At 53.2% G+C, this 22,406-nt stretch overlaps 2 protein-coding genes across 2 annotated transcripts in view; one reads left to right on the forward strand and one right to left on the reverse strand.

Moving 5' to 3' along the window:
* The first annotated feature begins 2,737 nt into the window (after positions 1-2,737).
* PDZK1IP1 (PDZK1 interacting protein 1) lies at positions 2,738-9,418 on the forward strand. Its single transcript, XM_009326563.1, has 4 exons — positions 2,738-2,807; positions 6,609-6,717; positions 8,691-8,789; positions 9,346-9,418. Exons 1-4 carry the CDS (start codon positions 2,738-2,740, stop codon positions 9,416-9,418), a joined length of 351 nt encoding a protein of 116 aa, XP_009324838.1.
* Positions 9,419-17,726: 8,308 nt separating this feature from the next.
* LOC103919113 (cytochrome P450 4B1-like) overlaps positions 17,727-22,406 on the reverse strand; it is a 7,760-nt gene continuing 3,080 nt past the window's right edge. The window contains exons 5-12 of the mRNA XM_009326565.1: positions 21,934-22,058; positions 21,688-21,839; positions 21,378-21,484; positions 20,367-20,557; positions 19,975-20,108; positions 19,431-19,495; positions 18,624-18,706; positions 17,727-17,895 (exon numbers count right to left, since the gene is read on the reverse strand). Of these exons, the coding sequence (XP_009324840.1) occupies positions 17,727-17,895; positions 18,624-18,706; positions 19,431-19,495; positions 19,975-20,108; positions 20,367-20,557; positions 21,378-21,484; positions 21,688-21,839; positions 21,934-22,058 (1,026 nt within the window). The remainder of the gene's footprint in view (positions 17,896-18,623; positions 18,707-19,430; positions 19,496-19,974; positions 20,109-20,366; positions 20,558-21,377; positions 21,485-21,687; positions 21,840-21,933; positions 22,059-22,406) is intronic.

A 22,406-nucleotide genomic window follows, 5' to 3' on the forward strand; every position in this document is an offset into this window, starting at 1 on the left:
CATATTTGTTAGGGGAAAAAAATGCCAATTTTTGGAGGATATCAGTGTAAATCCTGAAATTCCAAGTCCTGCTTTGTGCAAGACCTGTTGTACAGGCAACTGCTTACACGAGTCCCTGAGAGAGAACTGAGCTGTCTCTGGCTTCAGTTGGGTTCAACTAACTGCTGCCCAGGTGATATGACCTTCTGTGCCTCAGTTTCCCTCACCTGTAAAATGGACCTGTAGGGTTTTGCCTCACCATGGCTGGACAATGCTGAAGGCATCAATGCGAGAGACAGCAAGATTTCCAGCATGCTGCAGCAGAAACACAGAGCTTCTCACCTCTTCAGGTCCCAAGCCACGGCCAGAATGACAAAAGGATGAGCTGGGTGGCAAATTATTTGCCGAAATTTCTGACTTTGCCCCTGCAGCAAGGCTGCTGCCATTACGGTGACTTGCTATTTCTCATCCCCCCAGGTCGGACCCAGCCGATATGCATCCAAGCAGGTGCCACCTGTGCTTTCGGCCACAACAGCACATACCTTCCTAATAGCTGCCCTGGGCTAAAGAAGATGCATTGGGGAAGCTTTGAGATAAGCAAACGAGTGATTCCCTGGCCTCATCAGCAAGCCCAGAACAATTAAATAATTAAATTTCCTTAAATTCCTTATAAATGTGGGAATGTGCAATGGTAAAGTACTACTTGCTCCTCAGAAGGGAGCCGACAGCAAGACCCCTGTCTGGAAGGCACAGCAGCCCTGCCTTCATCTCAGGGTCTGGTCTGTCACGTCCTGTCCCCCTAACACACCATAGGATATGGGTGGATCCTTGAGCCATCCCTATCCTTGGAAAATCAGCCCAAGGTCCCTGGAGCTGGGCTGGGCAGAGCCCTGGAGTGAGAAGAGCACCTGGAGTACGTGTGGAGGAGGACCAGGAGGAACCCCGTGAGCAATCTGCTGCAGCCCCAGGCACGATTGTGGGGTGGATAGCAATAGCAGAGAGATGTCTCAGACCTTGAATTTTCCACGGGCAGCAGCAGGACCGGCTTCTCTAGGACTTCTGATCTGCTGATAAAACCTTCTGCTCTAAACAGCTGGGTTTTTTTGCCAGGCTTTTGCTAAGAGACAAACAACAAGCAGACAGCAAAGATCGCAAGCTCTGCATGCTTTCCCAGATAGGTAATGTGGAAGCAAGTCATGGGGAACCCAAAGTTCACTCTCATTTTTATTTCTTCACAAGCCATTCCTTTCTTTCTGTGACAGGATTAGATTGCTTTTATGGGGCCTTATTATGGGCAGGTCCCTGTCATGCTACTTCCTTGCTGGGTGCAGTGGGAGAGTCCCTGCCCCAAGGAGTTCGTAAGCAAAAACTCGCAGGTTTGGGAATGGGATTATCCCACGTTGCAGGTGGGGATTTGGCCATGGAAAGGAATTTTGGAGAGAGCCGGGAACTGGTCTTCAGTCTTGTACAGCCCAAGCCAGCTCCAGCTTGTTCTCAGGATAAATTACATTATTGTAGATCCAGGGGAAAGAGGAGGGATGAAGGAAGGCAATCCTGCAACGGTGGGTATGTATTCCTGAGGGCACTGCACATTCCCGAGTGTGTGTCCCTTGTGGGTGCCCGCGTGGGGACCTGGCACCCAGGTGGGGTCCCTCGTGGGGGGACCACCAGACCTTGAGGCCAGGAGCTCAGATGCTGCCGAGGCGGATGCTCAGTGGCCCTGTGGTGCTGGGCTTATGGAGTGCTATGACACACCACGAGAAGAGTGACGACAAAACCACTGGCTCACAGTTTTAAAATTTCCTTCGGGAGTAACTGAAGTTGCACAGCCGTGAAGCCAAATAGCTTTTATTCTTCCTGTGGGGTGGGTTTGTCAGCCATCCAAACCCGGCATGGGCTGGGAAGCCGCTTAACTTGGGACCTGCAACCTTCCCTGTCCCGCAGCATCTGCACAGCTGTTGTGAAGGGCCAGTCTCGCTATCTGCTGCAGGTCTTTGGGTGTTTCTACCTCTTCTGGTGTCAAAGAAATTTTGGAAACAGCCCTGAAGGCTCAATAAAATGAATGCTGTGTTTGCTCTGTTTAACAATCTCTCCATTAAACAAGGCATTGGAGGTGGGAGGCAGTACTCGGCGTTGAGTCTGGTTTATTAAACGGACGTTTTTAAGCCACAAATGTGTTTTGCTGGGTTGTTAATGACATTTGCTGAAAAGAAAAAAGCAAGGAAGCGAGTGGGGCCCATGGTGGGCAGCTCCCCCCATCCCCAGGACCCAAGGTCCCACAGTGTGGGAAGGGGTGTCAGAGCTGGGACATCGCTAGATCCCCCAGCTCTCCTGCTGTGAGGAGGGGAACTTGGGGGACACCCAGGTCCTGTTCAGCCACGTTCCCCAAGCGCTGCAGCCGTGCTAGGGGAGAGATTTACCCATCTGGGTGTCGTTTCTTCCTCCTGGGCCCATGCAAATATTTTATGCCTGAGTCCCCTTCCACGCCCTAAGGGGACTGTCAGGTTCAAGTCACTGTGCCCCAGATTCCCCACCAGTCTCTGCGGGAGAAAGAAAGAGGCACCTCCTTCCACCCCTTCCCGCAGCAGGATTTGAATAACCAGGTGTGAGCATCAGCCTCCCTCGTTAATGTGTTTGATAATTGACCAAGCGCTCATTGCTGTGGGAGGGCGGCGTGCCCAAGTGCAGCGCCCTGCGAGGAGGAGCTGTGCTTGGCTGCTCCTCCGCACCCCGAGAGCCCGCGGCCCTCCCTGCCACCATGCCTGCCCGCTGCCTCCTCCTCCTCCTGGGGCTGCTCCTGGCACTGGAGCCTGCCTGCTGCCAGGAAGGTAAGTGCAGGCAGCTGCCTGGCCTCCTGGGGAAACTGAGGCAAGGGGGAGGGAGGAAGGTGCGCCGAGCCCCAGGCAGGCAGGAGCTGCTCGGTGGGGTGGCTTTGGGGACAAGAGATCTGCGAAAGGGCCTCTTAGAAAGAGAAAAAACAACCCAGCTCCTGCCCAAGCTTCAGCTCCGGCTCCACGCCAGCGGGTGATGGGGACGGGTGGGTGTCCGGTGGGCTGGGAGGTCTTGCTGGAGCTGGGACACGGAGACTTTCTGCCTGTTTTGCTGAAGGCTGAAACTGCCGTCCAAGGTTTATTTCTCCTGCTTACACGGAGATAAAGCAGCTCTGATTTACCTCTGGAAGGACTGTGCACCGAGATGAGTAATTTGTTTTCTTAAGGCTTTTTTTTTTTTTCTTTCTTCTCGTTCTCATCCCCAGGCAAGCGCTGTGCTGGGTAGCTTCCCGAGCTCACAGGTTTTCCTGTTAATCTGTAATTTTGATCACTGCTGAGGTGAGGGAGCAAATATTTTCCTCTGCAAATTGCCCTGCCGTTCCCTTCCCAAAGGCTTAATAGAGAAACTTCCTATGGCTAGGGCATTATTTTTAGGAAATTTATGGAAGGACTTGTCTAACGCTAGAAATAATAAGGAGTAATTAAAACTCATCTGATGCTGCCAAAGTCCTGGAAAATTCCCTCCCCCTTTCTCCTGCTGATGCCCCAGCCCTGACCGGTCTTCCTGTATTTGTTTACCAACTTGCTGAGGATTTAACAGTCTGGGGTCTCCACCGTCAGCAGGATTGAAAATTTTGCTGTTGCCTGGAAAGAAAAAAAAAGCCTTTAATGAGGATTCAGAGCCTGCACAGCTTCCTCAGAGAGGGGAAAAGACAGGGGCCAGCCGATGCTTTCCAAGTGCTCAGGGAAGATGTATCAAAAAGCAGATCTGTGTCTTCAAACCAGCTGTTGAGTATGGAAACGGAGTTACAACATGTGCAAGGGCTTATATTGGCATTGGCACTTCCCTTGGTCTCATTTGTAGCTGCAGATGCGTGGACACACGTCTGCCGGGGGTGCAGATTCCCCATTGCTTAGTTTGACTTAGAAGACCTTGTTCTGGAGGGAAAAACCCATCATTGCTCTGGGGTGAAACAGAGAGGAGGTGGCCGAGCCCGAAGGACAGGTTGTCCCAGGAGGGGCATCCCTGGTAAAGCATTTTTCCAGGAACACAGTCCTGTTTCCACAGGCGAGACTCATCCTTTCGGCCATGCCTCCTGGCAGGGCAGCAAGGTGTGCTCCGGTGGGGCTCCAGCCAGGTGGTGGCCCCCAGGGCTGCCATCCGCATACTCACTCCCCGAGAAGATGCTATCAAGCTCTTGCCTCCGCCTGGTTCCCATTCCTCCTTTCTTATGCCCACACAAGTTCCTCGCACCCATGGGGGTATTTCAGCCCGATGCAGTGGCATTTGCTGTTCCCCCTGTCATCCTCATCTCCCCTTGCAGCCAGGCTCTACATGGTCTCTCAAAGCCAGAAGCGCTTGATTTTGGTTTGGTATTTTTCCTTTTGGCTTTGGATGCTCTGAAATCTGGTGGAAACAGACATCTGAGTGAGGTTTCGCTTGCAAAAACATACAGTACTTCCTGAGCACCGCTACTCGGAGGAGGTTTCCTACCACTTATCTTCTCGCCTCCTTTGCTTGAAGATCACGAGATGCAAATTTGGCGATTTCAGTCATTGCTGGCTTCATTCCCTGGTTGACCTTGAACTCCCTTAATCCCAGCAGAAACCTCACCAAGGGCTGGACCTGACCATCCCCTCCTAGGCTTAGGCTGGAAATGCTGGCCCCGGCAGGAAAAATAAACCACAACTAATAAATAAATGTGGCTGAGATAACAGCCAAGGACAGAGTGAGGGAGGAAGCAAAGTAGGCCAAAGCTCAGCCTGGAGGCAATAGGTGTGCTCGGGGCTGCATCTACGGGGGTGGTGGGCAGCAGGGGCAGGAGGATCTCCTGCCCATCAGGTAGGGCAGGAGGGGAGCAGGCTCTGCTCTTCCTCACTGCCAGCACTTCCCCCAGCAGCCTGCTGATATGATGGGATTTCAGCCGAAACACGCTGATACAACAGGGGATTTCCGCCTGAATTCCTCCCACTTGAGTTTTGGCCCCGGGACCTTGCAGTAAACATGGCAAGTGTCTCTGCGGGGAGGCGGGGGGGCTGAAGGCCGTTGTTCCGGGGTTGCTCGCCCAGCCGCTTGCCCAGGGCTGCCACTGCTTTCTGGAGTGGCACAGGTGTTGAATCAGTTGGCCAGGCTGATTTCACTTCCAAGAGGAAAAAAGAGCTTTGTGGTTTGTTTTTTTTTTTCTAAATAAAAGCCTCTTGCAGTAAGGATTCAAGGAGCTGGAGGTCTTAACAAAGGACAGTCCCCCTCCCCAAAACCAGACAAAGGAGATGAGGGCTGTCAGCAGCAGAACTGGCATGGAGCTGGCTGTGGATGAGGTGTTTGCACACGTGGAGCACACAGCCCACCTTTATTGCTGCTAGTAAAGATTATTTGCTGTTTATAGCAGAGATTTGTCTCCCGTGAGACAGATGAAGTATTCAGCTAGCGTAAAGCTCCTGAATCAGATTGAAATACCAATGCACTCGTCCTGGGGCAGCTCGGTCTCATGGGTGCCAGCGGCAGGGGCTGGGTCAAGTGGTCTGAGGCTGGTGGGGAGCATCCTCCACCTGCCCTATCTGCCCGCCCAGAGGGACCTTATTTATGTTCAAGGGTTGGAGTTTCAATCAGCAAAAAGGAAAAACCATGCCTGAATAAATAGTAATTAGATCCCAAGGGGATGTGTCTGCGTGGGCAAGGTCTCCTTTTGGTGCTGATGCGACAACATTTAAGGATGGGTTTGACTACGTCTGAGTGCTCCGTTGCCCAAAAGCTGGTGGGAGGCGAGGAGCAGCCATCCCAGCAAGGACTGGGACAAGGTTTCCTCTTCTCATTGCCCTGCCCTTGAGTTCCTTCTGCATCCAGGAATACATCTCACAGCCTTCCCACCTGTGGCTGGATCACTGCTTAGGTCTGTCTAGAGAAGAATGAACCTGTGAGTCTGTCCTACCCTGGGGGGGCTGGGGATGCTACGGCCGGCTCCTGACCACCCGCTGTTGCCCCTTGCCGCTGCCCAGCCCCCTGCCAGCCCCGCCGGGCCTTTGTGCTGGAAGCTGTTGCTCTGAATGCTTCAGCCTTCAATTTCCCATCATAAATAAGTTTGCTGCTCTGGAAACTTGTTGAATGGTGCATTTTACCGAAATCCACACCGGCAACCGCTTGCTGTGAGAATGATAACCAAATTTTACACTGTCCCTGTCGCAGGGTCCTTATTTTACTGGGCAGTATTTGGAAAATAACCCGGGAACGATGACTGTGGCATCTGGGGATGGAGAATAAACAGTTTGCTGAAACCCCTCTGCTTTCCTTCCCCTGCCACTTTGGGCAAACATCCTCCCTCCATGTCCCCCAGCCCTTTGTCCCCCCATCCCAGAGTCATCTGTGCCCCACTTCATATGTATATGTATGTATACATGGGGCCCCAAAGCTGCAAGGCACTGCGCTCCACATGCAAACGCCAGCGAAACTGCTGTTATTTGCACTTTATTTCATTGCTATCACCCAGGTAAGCCTGCCTGGATTAACAGCTACACACTCTGCTCGGCTTTGCAGGACTAAGCTGTTGGCTGGACATTGGTGAAGCTGGATGGGAGAAGCTCGGCCAAGCAGATAAAGCCCGAGGATGTATGTCTAACATGTATCCTCCTTTTTTTCCGCAGCCCGGGGCAGCCTCCAGCCGTGGTCACAGGGTGTCATCGCAGTGGTTGTGTTTCTGGTCCTGGTGGCCATCGCTCTTGTGGTCAACAGGTTCTGGTGTAAGGAGAAAGTGTAAGTGTGGGAGTCCCAGGGGTTGCTTTGGGTTGGGCTTAGCTGCCTCTGCACGGGTCACTTCCAGCTGCCTCCATCCCCATGCCAGGGCTGTGAACACCGTGATTGCTGCCAGGCGGGAAGAGCAAAGACTCCCTGTCCTTGTCTCCCTGTCCTCTTCTCACTGTCCTGGTCTCCGCTCCCTGTTACTTATTGCCAGGGGCAAGCATATACCATCCGTCCCCACTGCTCCCTGTGCAGGGGCACCCCCAAACAGAGCACTCAGATGCTACTGCAAGGAAGACGGGAGAGCTGCAGCATCGTGGCTGGTTTACATGGGCATGCATCTCGGGGGCCTGGCCTGAGCCTGGTTTCCTATGGATTTGGGGGCGCAGTTCCCAGGTGCCTTATATCCGTGGGAAAACAAGCCCAAAACAGCTTCATCTGCAAAGCAGACTGGGCCAAGTTGGCAGAAGGCACTGAGAGGAGCTGGGAGAAGAGGGAGGTAGCCAAGCTGTGGCAGTGCTCTCCACCCGGAGCCCATGGCACAGGCAGACAAGGTGGCCTTATTCATCAGAAAAAGGCTCTGCGGGGCCGGTTACCTCTTGCCTGCTGCTGGCCAAACAAAGCCACACGCTGCTGCTCCTGCTCAGCTGACCCAAGCTAACTGGCTAAGTTACAGTAACTTGATCTTGAGTCTGAGCCCAAAGTCAACAGGGGATGAAGATCAAAAGTGCCCTATAGCCTGGTTCCCAGTTCCTCTGCACCGGCATGGGCGCCTTGGGCTTTGCACCCAAAGGTGCTGAAGTCTTCTTGTATCTGCATCCCTGCAGCCTCTCCAGGCCGAGGAGGTGGGGACTTGGGGTGTACCCCGATGGTCAGCACGTCAACTTCTGCCCCAGATGCACTTAAAGGGGGCCCTTTGGGATGCATTCAGGGCCAATGCATAATGCAATATGTATATATATACTTATAGGGTCTGATTTGCAACTGCAGTCTTTGTTTCCCAAAGAGGAACCTTTGTCCTCAAACTGGAGGAGCCTCCAGCCCATGGAGCGGGAGGCAGGGATGGTATTTCCCACTTCTGCCCGTGCCTGGCTGTCTCTTCTCAACCCGGAGGCAGAGGATGCTGAGGAGGGCTTGAGGGAGGATGGCGACTTGTTTTAATTAATCTGGCCTCTCTTCAGAAGAGCCATCAGCGAGGCTCCGGCAGCCTGGCGTGCTGCCAGCTCTGCGCTGTCACTGTGACAGCAGCTATCAGCTCAAGCCACTGCCTGTTTATGCCAGTCTGTTCCTTGGAAAAGCCTCTGAAATTGCCCTTGGGTGAGTGCTGGAGGAGGCAGGGATGTGCGCACAGGCTGGACCTGCACCCACCCTCCACAGCTAAACGCCACCCCCAGCACTGTTTGGTCCATGGGATTGCTCCAGAACTGAGCTTTTAGGCTCCAGCTGAGGTCAAACACCTGGTCCCTGCCCCACGGTTCCTTCTGCGAGTGATCCAGACTTGCATCCGAGAGGAAGCCGCTTGGTTTTGCACACATGGACGTGCACACCTGAACCCCTCCTGTTCCAGGGTTGCAGCGCCGCCGAAGCCAGAGCTTCGGTGTTTCTCTCAGTGTCAGCTGGGACTGTAGGGGACTATTTTGCAACAGATTACATAGAAGAAGACTGGAAAAACCAGTTAGCAGGAGAAAACAATCCCACGTATTGACAAATGAGTCTTGCTGACTGCCAGCCCAGCACTGGGAGTACCAGAGCCAGGGCTTGGCACTTGGCACGGCCCCTGCAAACCTGCTTGTGAGGGTGTTTCTCCTCACCCATGTCCTGCTGGGAAGGGGGCTGAGCTGGGTGTCTGAGGCCAGGATCACACGTCCAGGTCCCTTATCTCCACGGTGTTGGAGCAGTCCCTTCCTCCGCACTGTCACCGTCACGAGCTGCTGCCTGGCACAGCCCCACCATTGCTCTCTCTCAGCTCCTCTCTTCTCCCCCTCCAGGGAAAATGTCGAGACGGTGGTGAGTGTCGAGGACAAGCACGAGGCTGTCACGTCCAATGGCCACGAAGGGAGATACCTAACTGCTGCAGCCGACTTCAGGTGAAGGACTTGCTCAGACCTCCTACCCATGGCTCCCAGGCTCTGCTCCATCCCTCTGGGGACAGCTCAGATATGCAGACCTGCAGTCTCTCCCACTCAGGGTCTCACATGTCCCATGCACCTGGTTTTGGGAAAATGTCGAGCCCCTTTTATCCTCTCCAGGGGCTAAGGAGAAGGCGGTGAGGGAGTATCCCATCCTCCCTGGTCTCTCCCCATCTCTGCAGCTGAGCCCCATGGTCCATCCACCACCTTGCAACCTGCTACACCACATTTTTCTTATGCTATATCACATGTTTCAAACAGACGAAACCACAAAAAGTGGCCATAGGTCACCACGCAGATGTTGACTGTCAAAACAGTCCTTGCTAGAAATTAGAGCAATTCCCACTCTGTGCTTGGCTCTCCTCCTGGCAGGGAGACCCCTCCCGCCCTCCCCACCTCACCCCTCGCTCAATGCACGGCCAGCACCAGCAAGGTCAAGGCCCCAGTGCTGGCTTCAGGGAGGTTGGTCTTGCTGGGGTTGAGCTCAGCGCTGTGCTTCTCCCTCCCAACACAGGTCCAAAGAGAGCCAGCACGCCTACGAGAACACCCTGGAGCCTGAGGAGAGCGTGATCACCACCGCCATGTAGCAGGCACCCTGGCCGGCTGCCCTCCTTCCTTCTCTCACTTTGCTTCCCACTGTCGCGATGGGCATTTTTGCAGGGACCCTCTGCACCAGCATCTCCCATGCGCGGCAGCTCCCCTACCTCTCTACGGCACCACCATCTCCTGATCTTTTCCCTTCCCATGTGTGGGACGTGCTCTTCTGCCCGAGGGGCTGGTGTTCATGCAGGCATCGGTCCGCAGGAGAGGCCTGGAGGTGCCACCTCTCCTGCCCAGCGGTCACCCCACCTGGTCGGTGAGGTTGATGTCCCCAGTCCCAGAAGGGTGCTGACCTGCTCCAGACATGGAGGGGTCCCCGCTAGGCGCCTGGGACTTCGCCACACACCCAGCTGCCCTCCGGGAAGCTGCTGATGGAAATCCCGCTCTCTTCTCCATGTTTCACCCTCCTTTTTATGACACCACACATTTTAATGTCAGAACAAACGTTCTCCCCTGTATATATCTTCCCTGTGAGCAATAAAGAGAATTGTTGTCCATACGACAGCAAAGAGGGTCCTTTTGCTAATCACCCAAAGGACTTTCTGGCATCTTGCAGCGCTCCCAGCCTTCGGGCGGTTTGGGAAGGGAAGGACACCAGGGAAGGTGGCGTGGGGGTGGGAAGGGTGTTTAGATGGGGGTCAGCACCCCTATCTCCCCCGTGATCCCTCCTGGGTAGGATCCATTTCTTATTTCCTCGCTTGGATGAAGCCAAGAACACTTTTGCATGTGTCTATGTGTCAACGGTGGAGAGAAAAAGGAGGAGGATTTTTTTTGCTCGGTGTTTGGACCCTCCCCAGAGCCATGAAGGGCCGTATGGGGAGGCGAGCATCATTCCCGTCCATTTACCAGGTGGGGAAACTGAGGCATGGCACCAACCCAGCACTTCCCAGCACTGCTTGATGGGTGAAAGGCAGCACTCCCTGAATCCCACCAGCCACAGACCCACAACCCACAGCCAACTGGTGACCATTCCCAGGGCTGGAAGCTGGGAATGGCAATCACTCACTGGCATTGCTGCCATGTGGTTCGGGGGCTGCTCTGGGTGGTGCTGGCTCTCCCTGGGGCAGTTGGCTGTGGTGCATCCCGCTCCTGCCAGGCTGGTCATTAAGGGGAAACTGAGGCATGGCACCAACCCATCACTTCCCAGCACTGCTTGATGGGTGAAAGGCAGCACTCCCTGAATCCCACCAGCCACAGACCCACAGCCAACTGGTGACCATTCCCAGGGCTGGAAGCTGGGAATGGCAATCACTCACTGGCATTGCTGCCATGTGGTTCGGGGGCTGCTCTGGGTGGTGCTGGCTCTCCCTGGGGCAGTTGGCTGTGGTGCATCCCGCTCCTGCCAGGCTGTTCATTAACCAGGGTCCATCTTTTGCTGTGGTGGGGACACCACTGGGGAAGCGCACAGGCCACAGTGGGAGCAACAAGTGCTCCCAAGCCGTGGCGTCTGCAGATTGAAACGAGAGACCCGTAATGCCTTGGCCTTCCCTGGGACATCGGTTGCCTGAGCAGCTTGCAGGGTCCTCCCCCTGACCAGCGAGGAAAGGGTTAAGGGGCCCTGCAATCAAGGGCAGCCCGGGACTGCAGGTGGAGTAGGACTGGGAGGGATGGGATGGGGTAGGATGGGATGGGGTTTATAAGAGGGGCATTTTTGGCAGCCAAAGTGTGTTTGGGGGAAGCAGGATGATTTTGGGGCTCTGCTGTGCTTGGGGCTGTCCAAACGCAAGGGGGAGGAGGTGGCAGGAGGACATCGGATGCCTGAACCACCTCTTGCTCTCGCTTTCTGCTGAGCGTTGGGGCGAGGGGAAATGTTAGACCCGCTGTGAAACAGCAGCTGTGGTAGGTTTGGGTCTGGGGGGAGCCCTGGCCTCTGCTCAGGAGGTGCTTTGGAGGCCCATTTGCAGGCAGTGATGCCAGAAACAGGCAGATGGGGGGTTGGGGCTGGAGGTACTGCATTGCCTCTCACTAGCAGGGTTCCTGCTCTGCATGTTTCAACCCTGAATGGGCTTTCCTGCTGCAAGGGCTGTCCCCTGCTCCTCTGTGCTCACCAGTGACCTTAAAAGCCCTGAGCTTTTCCTGGAGGAGGTGCTGCCCAGGCTTTTTCCCCAGGCAGGGGTTTGCATAACACCCTGTTTTCCTAAACCACCAAAACCTGCTGGATATTCTCCAAAGTGAAGCTGCAACAGTCCTGATGGGAAGCTCAGCCCAAAACAGGCCACTTCCCACTGCCTGGAGCCCTCCAGGACGGAGCCGGGGGCTGGAGCTGGACCCTTGTACTGCTGCAAGCTGCTGTCATGCTGTCATGCTTCACGCAGGTGAAGCTGTCAATGTCCCTAGTGGGTGGTGACACAAAAATTCAGGCTTGGGAGTAAAACAGGAGCCTTCCGGTAATAGACCCACCCTGGAAGGCATCGGCCTGAAAAGCCTCACATAGGCAAGCATTTCAAAAATGCCCTCAAGACTCAATGTTGAGAAATCACAGCTCCAGTTGAGAAATTGCATGGGGGTAGAAGAAAACAGGCAGAAGGGTTGGAGGGGTCAAGTTCTCGGGTGCAGAGGCACGACGGCTGCCATCCCCAGCGTCACGACAGAGCTGTTCCCTTCTACCACCTTCCCTTGGGCAACTGGAGGCTGAGCCAGCCCCAGGCTAGGACCTGGGCCTCCCCACTCGTGCCCCTAATGGATGCTACTCCCCAGACTTTTCTCTCGTAGGTGCCAAACGTCACGTGGGTTTGGAAAAAACAAGCTCCCCGGAGTTCAGCGGTAATGCTTCGCTCAGCAGGGTTTAAGGAGGATTAGTCATTGCGTGTTCCCGCCATGTCAGCACTCAGGCTGGGGGCTGGGGGTGTGGCGAGAGGAGGAGAACCCATTAATTTTTACCTCTCAGTTGCAAAAGGAGTTAGAAACGACATCCTTATAATGAGTAACAGTAGGAATTTATTCCCTGCCCTGTGCATGCCCTGAGTATGTGATGAATGCCCGAGCTGTTCCCCCAGCAGTGCCTGGATGTGGGTTCAGAGTGGAGGTGTGCTGGGGACTCGGTGGGTCCCCTTCCCTGTGGATCCCTCCCGTGGTTGTGGATGAGGCTTTACTGCTGCGTGTTTTGGGGTAGCCCAGGAACCTCAATGCTTGGTCTTATCCCAGCCAGTGCCCCTTCAGAGTTCATTTTCCTTGGGAAAACGTCTTTTGCAAGAGGCACTGTTACCTCCCCTGTGGGATCTCACCTCCACACAGTCTGTGATGCCGTCCTGCCTCAGTTTCACTTATCCATCAAGCACGACCCAAGGCTGGCTGCGCGAAGCCGGCTACCTTCCTGCAAGCTGTGCAGCCGGCTCGTGGCTGCTTCTCAGTGCGATCCTAAAAGGAACAAAAAGGAGCAAGCATAAATGAAATTTATTGTTGGAAAATCTTAATTAGATTTTAAGCCCCAAAGGGAGAAAAGTGAGGTATTATCTGACACAGCTAATGAGTGTTAAGGGTCCATTGTTATATTTCTTGTTTACCTTTCTGTTCTGGCTGATACGGCCTGGATCCTCGCCTGTACTGCCATAATTAGGATATCTCATCTCTTGCTGATAGGGTCGGGGATGCTCTTTAAAGCACAATGCTGTCTCATCCCTCCCCAGCAGGATGAGCGTGATCGGGAAGGCAACTTCGGCGCTTGTGCCCGCTGTGTTGACCCTGTGAGCTGGGGGATGCCCTCCAGAGCCGGGGCTGTACCTGATAGCCCCCAGGTGATGGGCGCCTCCAACAGCCTCAGTGACCTCCCCAAAGGCCAACTTGCCTGGGGGCCAAATCCTCCCCAGCACCTCTCTCCATGCAGCATGGGGGGTGACCATGTCCTCCAAAAGTCACCCCACACCCACCAATGAAGGGGAAGGACACCCGTGTGTACCCCATCCTACCCCTCACTCCGTAATGCTAGTATCTCTGAAGCTTGGGCTTCAGGAAGATGTTCAGGGTTAGGACCTGCTGTGGACAGGATAGTCTCCTTTTGCGCAGAGGATATTCAGGGTGGTCTTTTTGCATTACCACCTTGTTACAAGATGTATCACAGCTTTCCTTTGTGGCCTAGGAGGGTGCAACTCGTGTCTTGGACCCCCAGATAACAGGGCATCTTGTTGAAAGCCATCTTTACTCAGATGCCTCCTCAATCTCTCCTGAGGCTCTTTAGCTGTGGAGGTTTAAGATGCTTCTGTTCCAGCTGTGACCACAACCCTGGAGCAGCTTGGGCAGGTGGACATCTACCATATAAGTTATTCCAAGGTGGTTTAATTAAAGACTTGCTGTATGCAGGTAAACCGCTGCTGGAAGGACCACCAGCTCCAGCTCTGGCCCCAAGCAATGTAGCCTGGGGTTTATGTGCTGGCATCTGGCGCCTTGACATCCAAGCGGTGTGATTTGGACCTCCAGAAGCAAAAAGGGAGCCCATCGCACCGTTGTGGTCCTTCAGGCCAGGGAAGGAGCCCAGCCACCCAGGTGGGAGCTGTGAGCGCGGCGTCTAGGGGTGGCTGTGTGTGGGCAAGGGGGCTGCAAAGTTTTTGGTCTCGATTCAAGCCACTGAAAGCCAGAAGTAAAATACCATCCATTGTTGGTTTATACACCCATAGTAGCCAAACAAACATCCCCGGAGCCTGTCCTTATCACTTTATTACACCTGCTAGAGTGAATAGATTAAAGAGGATGGGGGAGGGGGGAGAAAGCAGAAGAATCCAGCAGAAAAACTGGGTTTTGGGATTGTTAATTATTCTCTGGGGTCTCTAATCTTTAACTGGCAAACAGCATCACTAACTGTCTTAAAGCCCCTCCTGGAACATCCTGATAATAAGCCATCTGCATGAAGGCACCCCGTTATCTGCCCTCCTCCAGCCGCCTGTGACATGGCTGGAGTGGGAGATAATGAATGTGTGGTGTGTAATAACGACACGTCATTCATGATTATCGGCCTGATACCCAACCTTTTAGCTCCATTGTTTGTGCTTCAAAAAAGAAGAAAAAAAAAAAAGAAAAAGAGAAAATAAAAAGGAGGAGGGAAAGAAGAAAAAGGGGAATTTTTGGTGCTACGGGCTGTCCCGGGGTCCCTGAAGTATCTCCCTGCCAAAACGGCTGGCTCTCATAGCATCTCCAAGAAGGTTTGGTGGTACCCTGGAAGGACTCGCCCATGGATTGGCTGCTGCTGTAGCCATGGTGATGGAGGGAGAGAGCCGAGACATCGCAGCAATGTCACTGCCTGGCAGGGAGACATTTGGGGCAAGTGCTCAGGCGATTAGATCTGTGTCACCAGGCGCTGCCCGGCTCCTCGCGTTGCTTTTAGCTGCTCTCGAAGCCGTTTAGCGGTGGCTTGGCAGAGGAGGTTATCTTGAACATGCTGCTGTCCAGAATCTGCCAGTGTTTGAAGGTGAGGGGATATTTGGGTTGCCCGGTTTGACTTGGTAAGATGAAAAGCAGAATAATTTTCTCCTGGTTGCTACTGCGTTATGACTCCACAATGCATAGGTGCTGCAAGATCTTCCCCCAAAAGCTTTGGTCCTTCAAACTGCAAACCAGGGTTAAGCATGATTCTTAATGGGGAGGGACTTCAAAGTGTTTGACTCAGGTTACCTCGATTATTGTCAGAACTGCCTGGAATAACGATCCATTTTTTGCATCAAAAATGGCAGTAGTTTCTCCTCTCTTTCCTGAGCAGATTTCCCAGAGCGGTTTCCCCGGGGAAGGTCTCCACTGGAAGTGGTTGGGGTTTGGCCGTTCATAACAGTCAGGAAGACTTCTGGAAACCAAACGAGCAGTCTTGGTCATGGCAGTGAATAAGGTTATGGCCTCAAAACACAGGGCTAGGAGGCCAAGCAGGGTACCGTACAGACACAGGGATGGGCAGCAGCTGCGGGTCCTCATCAGATCTAACTTCTCCTGCCCTGGTCTTATTCCCCCATGCCCAAACCAGAAGATGCTGTAGGGCATCTTCAAGTGCCACCTGGTTTCCTTTGCAACTCATGCCCAAGAAGACTGGGCCAGGTCTTTGTGGCCAAGTGCTCCCCAAGCTCGTTGCTTGGACCACAAACCGGAGAGTGGATGAGCAGAGCTGCAACGTGGCTTGCTTGTTCCCGATGGGTGGCTGAAATGTCTGACAAATAGGGCCAGTAATGTAAAGCTATATCAAACTGCTGCCCTCCAATGGCCTCGCTGTGCTGGAGCTGGGGAGGAGGAGAGCTGGAGTCTGACCTTTGAGACCAGCCTGAATCCACCAGCAGTGCAAGGGTAGTGGCATTGGCACCTACGCAACCTGCACCCAGTCTCTTCCTGGGGCTGAGAAGGGGAGGGTCGGGAGAAGAGGAACTCGGTCTCCAGCTGCCTTGCGAAATAAATAGAAGCTGCACCTTGTTGGTTATTCACAGCATCCCTATCCCATTAGGTACAGAAACAGCCAAAAAGAAGGTCCGGATCCAGCTCTTGAGGAATTTTGTTTCTCAAACTGAGGATGCAGCAAGCAGTGGAGATGGGGAGCAGGGTGCTGTGAGGGTTTATTCAGATGTGGAGATGCTTATATTTGGCTGTCCTGGTCTGGCCACCAGCAGAGGTGAGCTGCCCAGACAGACAGGCACGGTTTGGCTATGTTAGTACCTGCAGTGATGTTGGTGATGCTATTGCCATGGGTGAAAGCTGGATAAACAGCCTTGTCTCTCACCATGGTATGGCACGTGTGCAGCCCGCCATGCCTCAGTTTCCCCTGATGCCTGCTGAGTGCCCACGCACTTGCAGTGGCAAGCTTTCCCTCTGCTGTGGGTAATACCACCATCGTGCTGGGGCCCACAACAGAATGGTGCCTGCTCTGCTGCCCCACACGGCTGAGGGTGGGGATGGGATGGGGATGCCCCCAGGGATGGGGCCCATCCGCTGTCCTGCTGGGCCTGGCCATGCTCCCTGCCAAGCCCAGGGAGTTTTGCCAGGGACCAGGGAGGACTTTGGGTTTTTCCTGGGTCTCCCACTGCCACCTAGTGATCCATTTCCCACCCCGGACCAGCAGCTCACCCAGCAGGTCCCCCTTAGCCTGGGAGCCCGTCTATGGCCGGTGCTGGGGCGGGGGCCTGCAGTGGGTCCCTGCATCCCCAAAACAAGCCCGGCCCCAGGGCCAGTGCCCACCTGCACCCCTTGGGCAGCTCACTTATGTACTGAGTGGTCAGTTCTCAGCCTCTGCAGAAAAGGGCTTGAGGCAGACTCGTGCCCCCTCTTGGGACTTTTTTTTTTGCAAGCTGATTCTGTTCTTGCTGGGGGGGTGGTGAATTCTGTTTTGCTTTGTTTGACCCAAGATTGTTTCAGTTGTTTTCTTACCACAGAAACTCCCAGAGGCAGAGGTGAGGGCTTGGTGACCCACAGTGTGGGAGGGGTGGAAACAGGCTCCTCAGGCTCAACGGGGGACAAACCCGCTGAAATAGCCCTTGCGGCTTGAGAAAACACTCGCAGGCCTGCACCCTTGGGCACAGCCTTGCCTCTGGGACTCATCCTGCATCCCCCTGGCCCCCCAAATGCGAAGGAAGCCAAAGCCACGCTTGGGGAGCATCTCCACAAGGCTTTATTCTTGTTTCAGAGAGGACAAGGCTGATCACACGTTTTCAGCATGATAAGTGCTTTCTCCAGATTAGCTGGTGACACATCTCTGCGCTGGCTCTTGAGCACCCTCAGCTTGAGGAAGTTCAGCACTGGGGCAGAAAAACCCACTGGCCTTTGTCTCCATAATGGCAGGCACAGCGCCAACCCCAGGGTGGATTAGGGGGAGTAATTTGGAGTGTGGTGCATGAGGATGCAGTGCGGCTGCAGGGAGGAGCTCTCCTGCCTGGTACACCCAGGCTGGAGGCAGGGGAGGGATGTTGTGCTCAGGCAGTGTCCAGGCTTTAGACGCCCATGCAAACCACACTGGCGTTGGTCACCGCCGTGCCTGAGCAGGGAACTGGTAATGCTACAAATACACAGGTAGGTGACAGAAGTCCCACCAGGCAGCGTGCAAGGGCAGATTAGAGGTGAGGAGATGCATAGAACATGGAGGATGCCCACGAAGGTGAAGGCTGAGCTACAGCTCTGCTGCAAAACCCCCTTAGCAGTGCTGTTCCCCGTGCAAGCATGGGACTTGGACCTGCTGGGTTCAGTGTGTGTGCGAGGGGGCTCAGCGTGCCCCCCTGGATGGCAGCAGTTAATGTGGGAGAGGTCCGAGGTGGCCAGGGTGGATCTGTTTGGTTTTTAAACTTCTGGGTGGAGGGTGGTCCTTGGGAAAGCTCTTGCCCCCCACCGTGGTACCCCCCAGGGTCAGTGAATCTTCTTCAAATGCAGGTGGATCCCATTGCTGGACCTGAGGATGATCTGCGATATCAGTGTGGGAGGCTTGGATGGCTCGGGGCAGAGCTCGAAGCGGAGCAGGGTCAGGGCCAGAGCCACCTTCATCTCGTTCATGGCAAACTGCTGCCCGATGCAGTTCCTGAGGAGAGGATGATAAATTCTCCTACTGCAGCCTTCATCCCCAACTGCCCCAGAGCTGGGCTTAGCCCATGCATGAGCTTCTTGAAGCAGCACCTTTGGGGTGCTGGGGAACCTCCAGCTGCTGCAAGGATGATGCCACAGCTTATCTAGGAATCCCCTCATGCCACACCAAAATGCACCCAGCTCTGCGGTGGGGTATTGATGTTGTTTGTTAATAAGCATTGAAAAAAAATATGAAATTAAGAAGTGGGGATTTCTTCACTAGAGAGTGCTGTATGGATCCAGCTCAAAACTCAGATACCTCAGAAATGTTATTTTTGACTCTGTGTGGAATACCTCCTCTTGCAAGTTACTGAGACCTCAGTATCCTGCATCTGTCTATTGATACAGCATGGGAACTGCAGAGACTTGGGCCCAGCTTGGCTTTGAGGTGCACTGGTATTTACCCCTAAACAAGGGAGCCCATGTTCTCAATGCAGGCAACAGAAAATTTAAATATCTCCACAAATCCACAAGAAAAGTGTGTGAAACTTCATAGTGACCACAGAGCTTGGGGTGTGGGAAATGCTCTGGAGCTGATGGAGCATGGTGGAGGTCCTGTTAGGGAAAGCCTGCTTGAGTTGGTTAAGCCAGCTTGACTCATGGGTGCTTCAGGAGCTTGGCTCTGAGCTAGGTGTCCCATGCAAGGCAGCCTACAGGGAAGGAGAGGGATGAAGGATCTCCCACCTGGATCCAGCAGAGAAAGGCAGGAAAGCATGGGAGTGTCTCTGTGCTGAGTTCTCTGGAGAAAACCTCAGGGGATTATACACCTGTGGGAGCAACAAAGGCCATTTAGTCAGTGTTGGTTCTGACATGAGCAGCACCAGCTTCTCCCCTAGTCCCCAGGGTAGGGCTGGATGCAGCCTCTGCTGCCCCAGAGGAGCTGCAGCTGACATTCACCCCTCTGCAAAGCCAGCCAGGTGGATGAGAAGAGGGCACTGATGGCCATGCAGATCTTCCGCTTGGAGATATCCAGATCACACACTACAGTGCCCAAGATGCCTGTAGGCATTTTCTCATCTGTGGCAGCTATGATCAAGTCAGGCTCCCTCCTGTCCAGAGATGCCTGATCTTGCCTCTCCAGAGAGCCACTGGAGAGAGGCAGCTGCGGATCCTCCTCCAGGTTTCCCGGCTATTTCTTTCCTTGAAGCCTCTAAGACATCAGCTTCAAATCACGCAGTGCTTGGAGAGCTTGGGACTTCTCATACCACACTGGGATCTAAGCCTATCCAGGGCAGCTGAAAGCAGTCTGAGTATCTCTGTGTCACCATGCAAGAAGATAGACTATTCAACACCCTTTCCCAGCACTTTGTCATGTTCAAAGCCCTTGGAGTGTTTGGTAACTTCATTGAACTTTGCATTTAGATATGGACTGTTGGAATAAGAGGGGAAAAAAACCCGACATGGCAGTGACGCACAGGCTGCCTTGTTCAAGGGGAGTGGATGTCTGGGCTCAGAGATCATCTTCCCCTTCTCGTTATAAAGGTAAAATACCTCGGGGTCTTCCCACACATCCCGATTCCTGTGAATAGCAAATATGTTCAGTCCAACCTGGCAGCCTGGAAAAGAAAAGTGAGAAAAAGCTGGTGACACCTCAGAGTGAAGACCCAGGAGAGGTGTTTGTGGGATGCTCTCCCTCCCTGAGCTCTGCAGGGGCTGTTGCAGGAGATCTGGCAGGGATGATGCCCAGCCTGTCCAGGCAGATCACCTCCTGAAACCCTCACATGGAAGAAACAATGGCCTCAGAGCTGGGCCCCATTTTGGTATTGGTGGATGAACTTTTAGTCTTGGCCAGGATCAACTGTCTGCAAGTCCCCTTTGAGATCTGTGAACACCCTAGTGCCCTGGAGCATGTCCTTGAACTCTCTCCAGCCACCCTTCTGGGAGAGCTGTGATGGTGAGCTGTGGTGGCCCTGTACAGCCCTTTGGAGAGAGAAAAGAGTCTGGAAGCCCCACCAGCCCCTCCGCACAGCAGCTCTAGTGAGGGTGCCCCACTTGTAACGGACAGCAGCATGAAGGATGAACAAACTCAACAGACCTGCTGGCAAGCTGCGTCCATCGGAAAATGTGACAGATTTAGAGAGGTATCGGGACACAGAAGGAACCGGTGGGAACAGGCGCAAGCTCTCTTTGATGCACATTGTGGTATAAGTCATCTTCCCAAGGTCCTCCCTGAAAGCAAACCAGGGGGTCAGGCTGTGTTTGAGTGGCAGTAATGAGGACACCAGTGATGGGGACTGGGTAGGCTGGACCACCGTGTCTCCCGTCTCCTGTTGGGGTTTCTCCTTCTCCTAGTCCTCCCTTTGCTGCCAGCATTGCCTCGTGAAAAGCAGAATGCCCCAGTGCAGGTGCAGTATAAGGTAGATGAAGTTTCCTTCTCAGGATGAGTGAAAAGAGTTCAAAATAAAGGAATAAGAAGTCCTAGCTCACCACTCAATGGTATCTCGGTCTCCTAAGATCCCCTGGATCTCCTCCCTGCACTGTCGCTGGTACTCTGGATATAATGACAGGCAGTACAAGAGCCAGGAGATCCCACTGGCTGTGGTATCGTGGCCTTCAAACATGAACGTGTCCACCTCGGCACGCAGGTCCTCATCGGATAGCCCAACTCCATTTGCATCCTAACAAAGAGGAGAGTATATAATTCTCGAGCGCACATTAATTGGACTTGCTCCTTTGGGTTAAAAATAACCCCAGATGCTCATGAAGAAGGGCCTGATTTGGTGTCTCTTGTATCTCCCTGTACATCAGGAAGTAAGCCAGTAGAAAATATATCCAATACATGTGAGAACAGCCAGACCCACTGATTGCTGACTCTGCAGTCAACAGAGCTACAGAGTTGGGCTTTGGTGGGATACCAGATCCCAGCCCTTCAGAAGGACACCCTATTTGATCCCCTACCAAGGGTCCCTGTTACATTTTTCAGTAGTTTGGTTTGGACAACTTTTGTTTCAGGTTGAGACACAAAAGAAGGCAATGGCTCCAGAAAGACAGAGTGAGCATAGAGTATATCTCCTTCCTGAACAGCAAGTGGCAGCTTCTGTCCAGAGAATCTGAAGGTGTCTGTGAAGGTAAAACTACAGAAGGTAAGAAATAAAACCTCTTAAGAGGACTACAGCCAAGGTGGTCTCCTTGTAACCTCTCCAAAGATCTCATTCTTCTCTGGTTTCTGACAGCTCACTTATTTTAAATTATTAATGAGCTCAATGAAAATGAACAAGAAAGATGAAAGTCTGTCTGAGCTATTTATGTTCAATCACTGCATCTCACATACTTGTTTTTTGTTCCCTTTCAATTCACCTTTCCCCAAGCTAGGAAATCTGGAGTGCGAAAGCTGTTGCCAGCAACTCCAGCAAGGGGTGCTGAGCTCCCTGCTGATGCATCCTTGGTGCCACGCAGGTATGTTCTTCGGCATTTGATACGATTATTTCAAACATTCACCTTGGTACAAAGAAGAATGTCCAGAAAATCCAGGTGTCTCTTCTTCTGGATCTTGTCAAGTTCCTTCTCACTGGAGAGCAACATCTTTCTTTCTTTTACTACCTTATCTGCATAGGAGAATGATCAGTTAGATGCGTCCTGCCCCTCCAGAGACCTCATGTACTTGTCTGCTCGGTCAGCAGCTTGGACTCTGTTTAATGTGTAACCCTCTGGCCAGTGCATGCTGCAACTCGCCTCCAAGCTGCTCCAGATACAAGTCGGGAAGAGGTTCAGCTGGGAGTCAGGGCTGGGTAAAAAGGGGGAGAAATACCTGTGTGGGTATGGGCCAGCCTGCAGGCATCCCGAAAGTCACGGCCTTTGCGAGTCAAGTCATAGAAGACATCCTTGTAAGAAAAAGTCTGGATTCTATCGCTCACGAGGTAGCTTAGGTCATAAACAGCTCTGATATAATAGTTTGAGTTGCTGTAAGGCGACCAAGGTTAAAGCTGGTGTTAGCAACATGAGTGGGGAAACAGGAGCACTTGCTTTCCCAGAATTTGAAAGTTCAGGCACTGACCTCTGAGTCTGACAGTTGGTATTATAACTGAAGGCACATTTCATGATGCTGTCTAGGGTCATCAAGCTGACGTCTTGAAAGAGCTCCACTGACTTCCTCTCTGTGGTCTTCTTTTCCCATTTATCCTAGTGGTGAGACAGGGGTAAGGAGGGACAGACTACCATCTACGATCAGGTCATATTTTTCTGTCCCTCTTCCCAGATCCACACTGCTAATGCCTTTTTTTTCTGCAAGCAGAGGCCCTAGTCCACTATATATTCTGTGAATCTAATCAAACTCTTCTGTGCATTTCTTTTTCCAGGTTTACCATTACTGGGCTAGGAAAGGATATTCTAGCAGTGGTCGGTTTTGTTGAAAAGCAGATGAAAGAGAGAATAAGTGGAATGGCCAGAGGAAGGTGAGGGCAGCCATTTCAGAACTTCAAAACTACCCAAAAAATTCAAGGAAACTCTAGGAACCATCCAAATCCAGTC

This window comes from Pygoscelis adeliae, unplaced genomic scaffold (assembly GCF_000699105.1).
Source record: "Pygoscelis adeliae isolate BGI_AS28 unplaced genomic scaffold, ASM69910v1 Scaffold306, whole genome shotgun sequence".
Classification (NCBI taxonomy): domain Eukaryota; kingdom Metazoa; phylum Chordata; class Aves; order Sphenisciformes; family Spheniscidae; genus Pygoscelis; species Pygoscelis adeliae.